The 15,078-nt window shown below is 32.8% G+C and overlaps 2 protein-coding genes across 2 annotated transcripts; both read right to left on the reverse strand.

Annotated features, from left to right (window-relative positions):
• Positions 1-3,477, reverse strand: LOC131650892 (F-box/kelch-repeat protein At3g06240-like). Its single transcript, XM_058920595.1, has 2 exons — positions 2,410-3,477; positions 1-351 (listed from the first exon to the last, which is right to left on the reverse strand). The coding sequence occupies exons 1-2, from the start codon at positions 3,475-3,477 to the stop codon at positions 1-3; spliced, it is 1,419 nt and encodes a 472-aa protein (XP_058776578.1).
• A 5,850-nt stretch (positions 3,478-9,327) lies between these two features.
• Positions 9,328-12,115, reverse strand: LOC131647686 (receptor-like protein 52). The gene has a single exon (XM_058917551.1). The coding sequence runs from the start codon at positions 12,069-12,071 to the stop codon at positions 10,020-10,022; it is 2,052 nt and encodes a 683-aa protein (XP_058773534.1). The 5' UTR covers positions 12,072-12,115; the 3' UTR covers positions 9,328-10,019.
• Positions 12,116-15,078: the final 2,963 nt, after the last annotated feature.

Below are 15,078 nucleotides of genomic sequence, written 5' to 3' on the forward strand. Positions count from 1 at the left end.
CTAACACAGGATTCTTGTTATAAAAAAATGAATAATAGAAACTAGTGACTCGTTAACGACTTCACACGAAGTTCCCGCCCCATCACCCTTCCTCTCGCAACTCATAGTTTCACGAACATTAAGAGAATTATGTGCAGAAAATTCCTCAATGTTGTCTTCATATTCCTCCCCCACACCATCATTATCCCTAAATGTATCATTCAACAATAACTCGTCCGAATCCACAAATTCAAGCGAATCTGATTCAGTAATTTGAGTTGAAGAAATACCTGAACTATGAAACTGATGAACACATTTTTTACAGAGAGTCAAGGAAAAAGGCTTCCCATCAATACTCACCGAAACTGATTGCTGAATAATAAAGGATAGTTTCACTTTCAACGTAATTCTAGAAAAGTCAAAACTGTCACCGTTAGAGGAATTATCATCCAAACTCACGAACGGCCCAAAGGGAATTCGCCAAAGCCACAAAAAGTCATTATGCCACACGAAACACGGAAGTCCAAAGACTCTCACCCTAACCAACCCCTCCTCATCTACATCCTCCTCCTTCCACCTTTTAACCACTGAAAACCATGCCTTCCATCTCGATTCCCCTTCCCCTAACCAATCACTTTCCTAGATCTTCTATTCTCTTTCCTAGATCCTGAAAGAAATGCTCAATATCATTAAAGTAACCCTTCATCAGAGATTAGGTTACAACCTCCTATAGAATTAGAGACATAAGTCATTCTCTTTTTATTTAGAACTGTCAGCTTGAACAATTTAAAGAACATTAAAGCTTATTCAATGGCTGTCACTTTCATTTCAAATATCTTTAGTAGAGACAATAGTTTCTTTATCTTGATCGGCCTTTTCTCTTGAGCTTATTTTCTCCCAAAACACATGGATGTGTCTTTTGAATGAACTTCAGAGTCTCCCAAGTATCTTTGGTCACACCACTTGTGAAAATCAGTCTGAACAAGTGCTCAACAGCTTCATTAATTACACCTTAACACCAGGATTCTCCCATCCCGACAACCTTCAAGGTTCTATTGTCCAATGATTTCTAGAATGCTATCATTCTAGATTTCCCAGAGACATACAGTACTAGGAAATTATCTCCCTGAAGCTCACCTAATAAACACAAGGTTCCTGCTCTGATGCTAATTGATATTTCTAGTACAGGTAAAACATGTTAATACCAATGTCCCAACATCATAACAATGTCATGACAGATGTTATAACATCTGTGAATAGACAGAATAAAGCCGAACAAACAAGATTGTAATTATGCAGACATAATTTACAGAATCATAATGTTAAGACATATGTCTTGACATCGTCTGCTGACAGAGCACACACATATATCAAACAGAAAATCATGCAGGATTTGAATGCAGATTGGTAAATATCACAAAGAATTGTTAACCTAGTTCAGTGCAACTACACCTAATACGGGGGCTATCTAGCCAGGAAGAAAATCCATTATTAGTAGTATCAACTCAAAGCTTAAACAATTCTAGTTTACAACTTCTCACTTAATCACCACCAAATGCAACTTCTACTTAGAAATCAACATCTAGATATGAGAAATCCACATCTCACTCCCAATCACCACAGTGATAAAAACAAACACTTTAATCACATTTACTGTTTCAAAACAAGTCACAATCCCAATGACAAAACTAATTACAAACTAGTGACTGAAAAATATTACACTTCCTGTACAATATACTTAGTCTTGCTTGAAAGCTTCAACTAAGAACAATACTTGATATTTCTTAAAAGCTTAATTCAAGAACAATACTCAACTATATGCTTAAAAGCTTAAAGAGTGAGAACAACAACTTGACAAATAGTCAATTAACAATCAATCTACCACACTATATCAAAAGATGTGTGTCATGACATCCTGCTCAGCATCATTCATGAATCATGTTTTAGCAAAATTGTTGCCAACCCTAAAACCATGGTACTAATAACAATTATCCACATACAAAATTTATACTTGCTTAGGGAGTGGTCCACCAAAAATAAATAAATAAACCACTAATTTTCTAATGAAATTTTTTTTGGAAGCACGAGGGTGGAAGGAAGAAGTATCAATCTAAGACAAAATCTAAAAACAAACAACATTCATACAATTGAAAAAGATATCAAATCAATTTAATATAAAAATGTAATATAGAATAAAATTAACAAAATAAAATTATGCCTTTTAAATATGCCATAGATTTGATAGTAATTTTGACATGATCAATTAACCAGCTAGTTTCAATACAAAGTAAAATCTAATAACCATAATCTTACAAAATATAGCCCTTAGATCAAAAGAAGAATTTTTTTATAAAGGAGTATTTGAAAAGTGAATAAAATATCTTTAATAGCAAGCTTTTCTATCTTCTGGGTATTCATATCAAACTGAACCAACTCATTGTATTTTGTTTTAAAGAATATATCACCTTTGCTTCCCGCTCCAATAGGACGATCAAAATAACTAGGCAATGACTCAACATTGAAGAGTTTAATCCATGATTTCTTCACACCATATTCACCCAAAATTGATATGCAAAGAGTATGTGTTGTAGTTCCATATCTTGTAGCATATGTTGTAATAAAAGCAATGGATCCATTTAATGCCATAAGTCGTTTATCCATAAATTTATAATAGACATTATCATCCCTATGTAATGGTAAGGGTGTTTTGAAAAACACCTCACTACTCAAGTCAAACGAGACTAAACAATTTTCATCTTCATCCCCCCAATGACACATTCCATATGTGTGAAATTGAGAACCTAAAGTAACAAAACCAAGAGAAATATCTACATCAAGTTTCCTCCAAGAGTTATTTCTTAGGCTGTACAATTCCCATATGAACTCATTTGATTGAGTATCTTCAAAGTCAAACTGAGTCCATTCTATTGCATTCCGAATTACTTTATGATCATCTCTAACATGATCATAACCAAATCCCATAAGTGAGAAGACAAATTTGTAATAAGGTGGTTGAGACTCAATGGGACTAGGAGGAAGGACTTTGAAATCCTTAGTAGATAGGTTCCAAAATATAATTTTTGGAATTTGAAAACCATTATAGAGGCAAATCGTTTCGTCAATTGGAGAACCCAAAATTTTAATACATTCGTTATCTTCTTGAAACAAAGGTGACAAGTCTAATTTGACCTTATTCTCAAATCGGTAACCATAAAGCGAAAATAAGGTGGTGCATAATCCATGAGATGACATAGTAAACTCTAAGGTGAGACATGAATCATCATCATAAGAAAAATTATCATTAGATACAAAATTGATGCGATACATGTTCATGAAATGAGGGTTTTCAAATAAGAGAGACCATGATTTGTGTATACACCTAAATCGCACCAAAGATTTTAGAGGCAATTTTGATATAATCAACATTGTAAGATCACTAGGTACATGATTGCTTACCTTTTCAGTTGAAATAGGATCCTTCGATTTTGAATTCTCCATATCCTCAAATGATATATGTGATTAAATGATTATGAAAAACAATTTAGACAGGGTTCGTAAAACTGCACGTCAAACACAATTAAGTAATTATGATAATGAGAACGATAAAAATTGGGGGAAAATCGCCTAACTAATTCTTTCTCATTATGTACTCCGTCAGTCAGATCTAAATCATGATCTAGATTTTTGCGTTTTCTTAACTATGAAGTTTTTGGTTTTCTTTGACTTAATTAATAAATGATTTTATTTATTTTAAATATTTAATTCTCAAGAAAATAACAAGTTTAATACTAAAGGAAAAAAAAGTAAAGTTTGGGTAAAATGGTTTTAGATAGTGATCAAGTAAGTACTTGTAATTGATTTTGTCTTAATTAAACTCATAAAAAATAAATATGTTTTTAATAGAGATTTGGAATCTCAAAATATTATTTTCAATGAGTAATGAAATATGTTAAAGTATTGGATGAATAATTGATTATGTTGGTCTTTAAAGTCTTAATTTTATGTTTTCAAAAAATAAAATTTAATATAGATTAGTACAAAAAAAATTTAAAATATAAATCAATTTTATATTAATATATTATAAAAAAGACAAAATATCCTTTTTCATCTCTTAAATATTCTTTGGTTCACTTTGGTCCCTTAATTTTTTTCGAGTCACTTTGGGCCTTTCATTTTTTAATAGATACATATAAGTCCTTTTTGTCTATTTTCCTCAAACGTCCGTTAACAATGTCTACGTGGCAGCTGAGTAGTTATTGTAACGTGATTATTTGAACTAACACAAATTAAAAGTTAACATGTGGCATCAATTTAACTTAAATAAGAATAAAAGTAAAATGAAAATAAGGAATAGAAAGAAAAGGAGGTAGTTTGCAGTGTAAAACAGAGATTGGAAAAGAAAAGTGAACAGCGCTTATTACTTCTCTCAAAAGCGTTCAATTTTTCAGCTTCTCCAAAGAATCACTTTTCAAAACGCAAGTTTTCTCACCATCTCTCAATTTTTTTAACAACCATCTAATTTCATTCAAAGAGAGATTTTGCGTATTCTGCAAAATCACGTTACAACTAAAACAGATGGTGAAAAAACTAAAAGTTCAGAAAACTCTATAAATAAATCAATTGACCCAATAGTTTATCAATTAATCAATTGACACAAGAGTTTATCAATTTTCTGGTGAAGAGAAACTGAGACAGAAAAAATATCCATAAGAGAAGGCATTAACATAGAGATAAAAGCAGAAAAAGTATAACAAAAAGCTTCATCACCACTTTCATTCTTCTTGCCGCGCGTCTCCTATCGCAAAATGGGTATTTTCAATCATTGCTGGATTCGTTTCAAACGGGCTTCCTCAATATGGGTTTGGTTTTTATAAGCAAATGTGCCATATGGGTATTGTTGTTCCTGATAAATTCATGTTCCCGTGTGTGATCAGAGCTTGTGGTTGTGGTGATTCTGCAGAAGATTTGGAGGTTAAGAAGATTCATGGGTTGTTGTTTAAACTTGGGTTGGAGTTGGATGTTTTTGTTGGAAGTGCTTTGGTTAACACTCACTTGAAATTTGAATTGGTGGTGGATGCACATGAGGTGTTTGAGGATTTGCGTTAGAGATGTTGTGCTTTGGAATTCAATGGTTAATGGATTGTTGTTAAAGTGTTGTTCAAGTTTTAATGACTTGTGTTTCATAACTGCAGGAAAAAAAAGAGAATATGGTCAATCTTATCTCAAGAGATTTAAACAATGTCATCTGGACGCCACCTATTCACCTCAGCAAGTCAATTGCCACTTAGAACTTGTTTTTGGACTTTTACTAACGGTTCATTAACGAAGGACTATCATGGTTATGTTTAAAAAGTTAAAGGACCAAAGTGACACGAAAAAGAATTAAGAGATCAAAGTGAACCAGAGATTATATTTAAGGGACAAAAAAGATATTTTGTCTATAAGAAATAATAAATTTAATCCAAATTGTACATAATATAAAAGCACTAATAATTTTTTTTTGATAAATTAAGATAATAACACGCATCAAAGAATTTTTAGACCACCCAACTATATTGGCATGTGCAAAACCCTTATTTATTGCCATTCTCATTATTAGAATATAAATGAAAAAGGTAATTTAAAAGTGCATGAGAGATTTTATATATGTGCAGATGGTACTGAGATCTCCATTTGAAGCTTCTCCCGAAAAAGCATAAATAAATTTGAGTTATTATTTGAAGTAAATCACCTAAAAAGGAGAAAAAGAAGCTGCAAAGACATGGAAGAAGACTTTGACAAAATCCCCCCTATCCAGATACCGACACAAATATTCGAAAGCTCAAATAAAGACCAAGTAGTTAGGATGCAACTGCGAGGGTGTTAGGGACAAGTAACTAAGAAATTTAAATTCTTCTGTCATGATCAAGCCAATCACAGTTGAGGTTCGCTCCGACATATGTGGTTGCAATGAAGGATATCAAATGTTGCATGTGATCCTTAATTTTCTAAATGTTGGAGTCAGAAAATTTACGACCAAGGGAAAGAATAACTCCCCTTTAAATTCTCATATTTGTCTCAATGGGAGAGGGAAAGTTTGAATGCTATTAAAAACTATGTTAGTGCTGTTTTCCAAGTCTTGTTTCATAATCACAAGTCTAAGACTTACCCAATGACTGTGCCTCTAAGAATTTGCTTGGAGTGTTTTCTGATCATGTACATTTTTCTATCATATTCAATCTTTCCATTTTAAAATGTCGATGGATTTGTGTGTTTTTGGAAAATATCATGGCTAAGATCAAATTAACGCTTGGAAAAATTCTTTGGCACACGCGATAATTGTAAAAATTAGTCATTTAACATACACACTTATTAACTTAAAACACGAGAAAACACGTGGAAACACTAAAGCTATCCTAAAAATGAGATAAACACTTCTATGAACATTTTAACTATGCTATTCACGAGTACATGTAAAATCATCTAAAGTAATCACAAAATACACAAGTTTATTGGTAGAGAACTCGCTAGGCGAAGCAAGGACTTGCCTAGCAAAATACAAGACCAAAAGAGGGCAGAAACAGGGAAACCTTGTCGACTCCTTCTCGCTAGGCAAACATATAAGCTCGCTAGGAGAGAACAAGCAGTTAGAAATTACTTCCAAACCAAGTTAGTTCATACATAAGCAAGGATACTCACCAAGCGAGGTAACAAGCTTACACGGTGAAACAAAATGGTTTAGAGACCCCTTGGTTAAGTAAATTTAGGGTGAAGGAAGGGCTTTCTCGTTTAGGGAACAAGGAGAGTCAGTGGACGAGATAAGGCAGTCAAAGTCCACTACTGGACATGACTTAAAGATGAAGGAAAATAAACTCATTAGGCGAGCTAAAGGCCTTATTAGAAAAAATTCCCGGACCAGAACTCTATAAATAAAGGCTCTAAGTAGTTCACTCAAAATCATTCCATACTTTTCAAGATATATTCATCATGTAACTCAAAGATGACAAGATAAGTTGAGAGGGAGAATTCCAAATATAGATTTTGAAGAATCAAAGGTGGAGGCTTTGTCTGTTCGAGAAATCATCGTGGGTGTTATTTCATCTCTTTCTTCATGATCATCATTGTAAAGCTAACATGAGTAGGAGTAGCTAAATTTTCTTTTGTTGGAGTTATATTTAGTTATCCAAACACCCATGTATTCATATGAATCATGGTATTACACATGTTCTAGTTATTTGTTAATATTGATGATCATTTCCGTTCTTAATACTTGTTATGAAATAGCTATTTATAACTTGTTGTAATGGTTTTGAGATTGTGAGATATTGGATCAAACTCTAGTATGATCGAAGGGTAGCTTCTTGGTTCGATAATTTGACAGGATCTTAGCATGTCGTTGAAGTCTGTTCACATGTTGTTGTCGAAGACTTGCAATGTTGTAGTCGAAGTATGCTAAAGTATGCAGTAGTTAAAATGCTAGGATTGTTAGCATGTCAAATTGGATTGTTTTTTAAACCTAATTGTATAAGTTAGCTTGTTCTCTAAGTTGGCTTGTGTTATGGGTCGGTGTGTAAAACCCCATTAGTTTAGTGTGTTAGTTTTATTATAAATAACATACTAGTCTCTCATCATTGCACACTGCAAATCCTAATTAGGATGAGAGAGGTTATTTGTTATTCTATAACTCTTTCAATCATGTTTCAAGGAGAAAGTAAAGAATAGCAGTTTATAACCATTTTCATTGTATTCCTCATGCTTCCCTCTTTCCTACCCTCGTGGGTTTCTTGTCAAGAAAAGAAACATATTATACTTTGTTCTTGACATCGATTTCACAACAGGGCTTATATTGAAAAATTCTTTTCACTAAGTAGATCAAAGATTTTCATCTACTAGATGTTAAACGCTGGATATTATGTTTAAACTTAATGATATTGTATTGGTTAATCAACTAAGAAATAGTCTTTTAAGCAATACAATTGATTTCACATTGTTGTTTAGACATAAACAACAGACAAAGAGCAATAGGTGATAATATAAATTTATGGCTCAGAATATATATGACTGAATAAGAAAATTCATGAGGACAAAATAATCAAATCTAACCCCAACAATCCTAATTTCATATGATAAGTCTTATTTTCATTTAGCTATTATTTTAACCTAATTATCAAACAAAATTTGTTTTCAACTACTTTGCTTAGAATCATAAAAATTTGAACAGCTTTTAACTACCGCATCAGTCCATGTGGAGACAATACAAACAAATACTTATTTTTATTCTACTCAACAAAATGACACCAATGTTGGGAATTAGCGTTTAGATATTGAAAGCATTACCATGATTTTTTTCCAACTAAAATATCCTTGTTCATATCTGTTTATAATTGTTTATATTTGCGAATCTATTTTATTATCTTTCTACTAAGTGTTTGGTTTGATTGTTAAATCAGTTCAAGTGGGGAAAGATCCCTGAAGATCAATTACTATTTGACCTCGAAATTAAAAAAAAAATGCTTGCAAAAATAACAATAAAAGAAGAAAGAAACAAGGCCAGAGGAAAGAGAAATGGGAAGAAACCTCTATTTCTACATCTACCAAACCAGAAATCAAGGTCAGTCCCTAAACCCTAAACGCTGAATCTTAAATCCTAAACTCTAAATATCAACAACAACAATGAAGCTAATAATGCCAATAACACTTAGAGTCAAGCCAACATCAGTTATGATGGCATGGCATGCCATAATAGTCATAATAGGCTGGCTCAAATAGTCAATCCTCAAAGAAACACAGGGTAAACTAAGATAAAAACTAGATTACTTCAAATTTTATACGATAATCCTTTTGCAGGTCTGGTCCACAAGGGTAAATTCTGCAAACTTTCAAGAACTCTTAGAAAAGCCGAAGAAAAAGAAGGGTTGCTTATTTGATTATTTCCTCACTCGTTGATCGAAAAAACCAAATAATAGTACTTGGATCAACCCACACAAGTAATGACCAATTGGAATATCCTTGAAGAAAATTTTTTTAATAGATTTTTCCCACACAATAAATTCATGGAAGCCAATACTATCATTATCGTGTTCTCTCAATGATCAGCAAAGACATTATGTGAAGCTTGGGAGGGATATAAACCCATGCTCTGAAGATGTCCAAGTCACAGTTTTTATGACCTCACTCAAATCTACATATTTAAAAAGCCGAAGCTCATGAAAAAGAGTCGAAGATGAAACTATAACTATATTAAGAATGACACTAAGCGAACACCAAGGGCGATACAATAGAAATCATGCACAAAGGAAAAGGAAGACTGGCATCATTGAGTTGAATGCCAACAGCATAATCTTGCCCCAAACTGTGGATGAAATTACCAAGCAATTGTCAAAAACTGCCTCAACAGTTCAAGATGCATGAAATGCCAAAGCATAAGCAGATTATTGTGAGTTATGCAGCGGAGACCATCCAAAATACTTAAGTTGACAACAAACAAATTTCAATAAGATTGTGCATGAACTTCTTCATAAATCAAAGAGGCTAATGGTTCTCTTATTTCCAGTCTTACATAACAGTATATGCTTGTCTATAAATATTTTTATATAAGAAAAGTCACAGATATATATTAATGCATATATCTACATCACTAGAAAAGATGGAATACCACATGTATTTCCAATCTAACAAAACTGAATTCAACTGGTGCCCGCCATTATTGACCATTGAATTTCCACACTATAATCACTACCTCAACTTGCTGCTGCATTAATTAATTCCTCATCCTAATATCATATGTACTGTAATTGTCACTAACATAACACAGAACTTAGCATATATTGTCATAATATATCTTATAATGCATATTAAAATTAGTGTAAGAACATGCATTATAATTGTGATTTCATTTAGATTCTTGCTTGTTAGTCACTACAATTGTGATCTCATTTCATTTCCACTAGAGATATCATCAAAGTACTAGTTTTTATAAGGCTTGAACATTCTTTAACATTGAGATATGCCAAACACACAAAATCTAAGAAATAAACATATCATCAACATCTAACCTAGTGTCACTTCCATGAATAATCCAAATCTTGCGCTCTTTTCTTGAAAACATTGATAATCAAGAAAGCAGCACTAAAAGCCAATAAGATTGCTACTATGACAAGAATTATAATCAAACCAATAGACCATGATGATCCTTTGCTTTCACTTCGATAACTTCGAAAACCAGAATTGCACAAAGTTATGTTGAGTATTGGTGTATCAGCACAAAGACCAGAATTGGCCAAAAAGCTTCTAGCAAAACCTGAATTTTGAAACTCACGTGGAATCCTTCCTGTGAAATGATTAGATGAGAGATTGAGATTAGTGAGTCTAGGAAGTTGAGAAGGAACTTTGCCAGAAAACTCATTTTCTGACAAATCAAGTTGACTAAGGACAGGTAATTTTCCAATTGTATCTGGAATTTGTCCCGAAAGATGGTTTCGGCTCAAATTTAAGGTTACCAAGGACTTCCATGATATTATATCTGAAGGAATTGGACCAGTTAGCTGATTCTGATCAAGCAAAAGAGTTGTTAATTTTGGAAGAGATGTTATCTCTTGTGGAATACTTCCATTTAACAAGTTGTTACTTGCATCAAAAACTACCACATTAGTCCATGAAGATACTCCTGCTGGAATTCTACCAGAAAACCGATTGTTACCTATCTCGAACCGCAAAACATTTGATGATAATCTTTCTGGTATCACACCAGTGAACTTATTATTGCTTACCATGAAATTCGACAGATTGAAAGACGTCCAAAGACCACTAGGAATAGCACCAGAAAACTCATTATTATGAATTTTCAAATCCTGCAAGCTATTACAATTTCCTAGTGATTTTGGTAACTCGCCGCTGAGATTATTTTTATAAACTGTCAAGTTGAGTAACTCACCATAGTAACATAAATTCTCAGGCAACTTTCCAACAAGACTATTAGAAGAAACCAGAAAGGTTTTGAGCTTTGAATATCGACCGAGTTCAGGAGGAATAGTACCTGATAAGTTGTTTGAAAAAACACGAAAATCGACAAGAGAACGAAGAAGGCCTACACTTTCTGGTATTTCACCTGATAAGTTATTGAGAGACAAACTCAACCATGTTAACTTTTGAAGCTTTCCGAAATCTTCAGGTATCTTCCCAACAAGCTTGTTCTCTGCAAGATCAAGGCTAGTCAAGTTCAATGCTTCAACCAAACTAGGTATCTCACCAGAGAGTTTGTTTCTGTAAAGATAAAGTATGCTCAGATTCTTCAACATGAACACGCCACTAGGAATTTCTCCGGTTAAACCGTTATCAGACATATCCAATTTCTCCAAAGAAACCATATCTCCGATTCTTTCAGGCATTTCACCAAACAAGTTAGAGCCATAAACATAAAAAACCTTCAACTTTTTCAACTTGGTCAAACTCAAAGGCAATTTCCAAGAAGGAAACACAGCATTGGATGATAAGTCCAAAAACTCAAGATTCAACAATTCACCAATCTCATCACTGACTGTACCATTCAATAAACAATATTGAATTCTAAGTTCCCTCAACTCCTTTAACTTTCCAATCCCATCAGGAACACCACCATGAAAATTTGTTGAACCAAGATTAAGATATTGCAAATTAGAACTCAAGTTTCCAATATCATTAGGAATGTTACCATCAAAGTTGTTCATAGAAAGGTCTAAATAAACAAGCTTTGAACAATTATAAAAAAGTGTTGGAAAATCACCAGGGATAAAGTTGAAGCTGAAATCAACATGTGTAAGGTTTTTGAGTTCATTACAAATAAAGGGTGGTATAGTTTTAGTGATGTTGATTTGGGAGAGAGTTATTCCAGTGACTGAACCATTTGTGCAAATGATTTCTTTCCAAGAACAATGATTGGAATTTGATGATGGTGTCCAGTGGTTAAGGAAAGAAGTGTTTTGAAGATATTGTTTTATGTTTAATAGTACTTTTTGTTCTTGATCATATACATGAGAGTGAGGCTGAGAATTTGTTTGGTTTAATAAGAAAAGGAACAAAGACAGAAGAAAGTGAAATGTATGTTTCATGAATGATGATGAGGTTAATGTTGCCATCTGTGTGTGTTGGTTTTTCTGGTTTTCAATGTCTGCATGTTAAAGAGTTCATATATATGCATATAGATATTGGAAAGGTCAAAGATAAAGTATATAGTAAAGTGAAATGATTAGTTAGTCTTAGGCATGGCAAACTGTCTACCCTACAAAATAAAATAATGCGGCAAGTCGGACATAATTGAGGATCCGAGTTTAAAATTTTAGTTCGCCCTGAAAAAAAATAGGACGGAGTTTTAAAGTCTAAAAATTACAAAAGTTTATATTAACATGTTTGTTCAAAAAAATCGAAGCAGAGCGAAACAGACATATAAGATAGTGCAAGTCTAAAATTTTGATTCGTAAAAAAAAATTGCGGATAAAACAGATATATGTGAAAGTTAGTTTATAGTGGGATGCAATATTCCATTTGTGTAATTGGTATAGTCAAAGATACACTAAGGTTGTATCTTTTGGTGGGTGGGGGAGTTATACAAGAACCATGAATTGTGGTGTATAAAAAGCCAATCAAAATGGACATTTGACTATATTTTGTGGACTAACATCAAAAAAGACTAAGCAAATAAAGAAACAACATAAAAACAAAATTTAACCGTGAAATCAACACATTCATTGTTTTTTTAAGTGATTTTGAAACTATTCTATTCAAGTAATTTTTTCTTGATATCGTGTATTGAACCATCATATTTTTCCTACATGTTGATGGGAGTCTCGATAAATTATTTTTCTTAACATTAATATATATTTTTTTAAAATTATAAATTTTAAAATAAATGATTATTTCATAAATGTATTGTTAGATCAATGACCAGTAGATATTGATTTTATTCCTCCTAATAATTTTTATTAATCAATATAAGTGTAATATAAGTGTTGAATTGTGTAATATAAGTGTTGAATTGTTAAACTCAAATAAGTTAGGTGATTACTTTATCATTTGGCTATTACACAAATTAGAACAGCCAGTCACATTCACTACTACGAAAAACACATGTAACAACGAATACGAAATGTGTTTGATGTCGGTTACGAAAGCGAGGTAAACAAGGACGTCATAAAAGATTACTCCTTATCACCTCGATTATTAAAATGTCGAGGGATTAAGTTATCTGCACGTGGGTTCTATTCTCAGCGTCAGCATTTTTATTATTTTCATAATTGGATGGCGCGCCCAATATTCTTACCTTTGTTTATTTTAGAAACCGAGGGGTTATGGTCTTATTTTTTTTCGACTGTCGTCTAAACTGGATTACATAACCATATTACAAAATACATAACCATATTTTGCATATTCTTGAAACAGAGACATTGTACATTTTTTCCAGTCCTCAATCTGAAACAGAAATATTCATTGATTAAAACCAAATACAAACCCCAAATGGCACACTTTATAATTCTACATCAAAACTAAAACAAATGATTAAGAAACAAAATAAGAAAAAAAACCATTTACTTACTAGTTTTCCCATATGCCTTCTTCATGATCACGACGAATAGCATGCACATCATCTAAATCATTTTCTTTAGATGATTGACTTACATGTGTTGCTAAACAAGGAGTCTCATAGTTAAAATCTTGATTTTCATTAGTAATATCGGGAAGATGTTTTCCTTTAAGAACAATTGACCATCTAGTGTTAGATGGGTCAGTGACATAAAAAACTTGTTTTTCTTGATTTGCCATTATGAATGGTTCGTTCTTGTAAGTTGCCTTTCGAAGATCAATCCTTGTGAATCCTAATTCATCGGTTTCTACACCAATTTTATTATCAATCCACCTGCACTTAAATAAATGCACTTTAAAACAAACATAGTCAATCTCTAAAATCTACTAAATGATCACAAAGTACGCCCAAGATGCTAGTACGAGATTGTTATCTTTATTTCGCATGGTGCTACGATCATCCTTAGATTTTGTACGGAACGAATATTTTCTAATATTGTATGCACTCCAAGTAATGACATTAAACTTAGGCATACGTGACAACCATTTGCAATTATCTGATGCACCACTCTCTTAAAAATCAATTTCATTAAACCAATCTATGAAAGTTATGTTATGCTCCGTCAACAACCATTTTTCATTCATCTGGGGGTATTTTTCCTTTATAAGAGTTTTAGGCACGATCAAGTAAGGATCAACTTCACTAAGGTTATTTAATATATAAAAATGTGCTTGAAGAACTACTTGTCGACTAAATGTATTAACATTTAAACCCTGAATACCTTTACCATCATAAAATCCATCATGACGAGTCTCAGGAACTCCTATAAAGTTTGCATTCGACAAATAGTTTATACAAAACTCAATAGCTTCTTCTATGATGTACCTTTATACGATCGAAGCTTATGGACGGTGATGATTCTTTGTATACCATTTGAAAATCTTCATGTAACGCTCTACCGGATACATCCACCACAAATAAACTGGACCACAAATTCTAATCTTCCTTACTAGATGAACTACTAAGTGAACCTTAACGTCAAAGAATGATGGAGGGAAAAACATCTCTAATTGGCACAAGATAATTGCAGCTTCATGTTTCAATTCATCTAAATTTTTAGGATCTATAACTTTACTACATATAGCATTGAAGAATAAGCACAATCTGGTTATAGTCAACCTTACGTTTCTTGATAAGATGCCACGGATAACCACTTGAAGAAGTTGTTGCATCATGACATGAAAATCATGAGAATTTAAGCCAACTAATTTATGACTGTTCTCTGACACAAGTTTCTTCACATTTGATGAGTACCATTGGGGAACTTTAATACCCTGTAAACAATCACAAAACTTTTTTTTCTTTCTTAGATAGAGTGTGACATGCTGGGGGAGAATAGGTCATATTTCCTACTTCTTTTGGGGCTCATTCTTGTCGTATACCCATCACAACCATATCTTCGCGGGATTTTTTAGTATCTTTTATCTTGTCTTTAATGTTGAGAAGTGTTTCAATCAAAATATCTCATGCATATTTCTCCACGTGTATCACATCAAGACAATAAT

Source organism: Vicia villosa, linkage group LG2 (assembly GCF_029867415.1).
Source record: "Vicia villosa cultivar HV-30 ecotype Madison, WI linkage group LG2, Vvil1.0, whole genome shotgun sequence".
Taxonomy (NCBI): Eukaryota; Viridiplantae; Streptophyta; class Magnoliopsida; order Fabales; family Fabaceae; genus Vicia; species Vicia villosa.

Coding starts and splice junctions, on each gene's coding strand:
- LOC131647686 (XM_058917551.1), bottom strand. CDS start 12,071: ATGGCAACATTAACCTCATCATCATTCATGAAACATACATTTCACTTT.
- LOC131650892 (XM_058920595.1), bottom strand. CDS start 3,477: ATGGAGAATTCAAAATCGAAGGATCCTATTTCAACTGAAAAGGTAAGC. Junction 352..2,409: donor AAACAAAATACAATGAGTTG/GTTCAGTTTGAT, acceptor TTTATTATTCAG/CAATCAGTTTCGGTGAGTAT.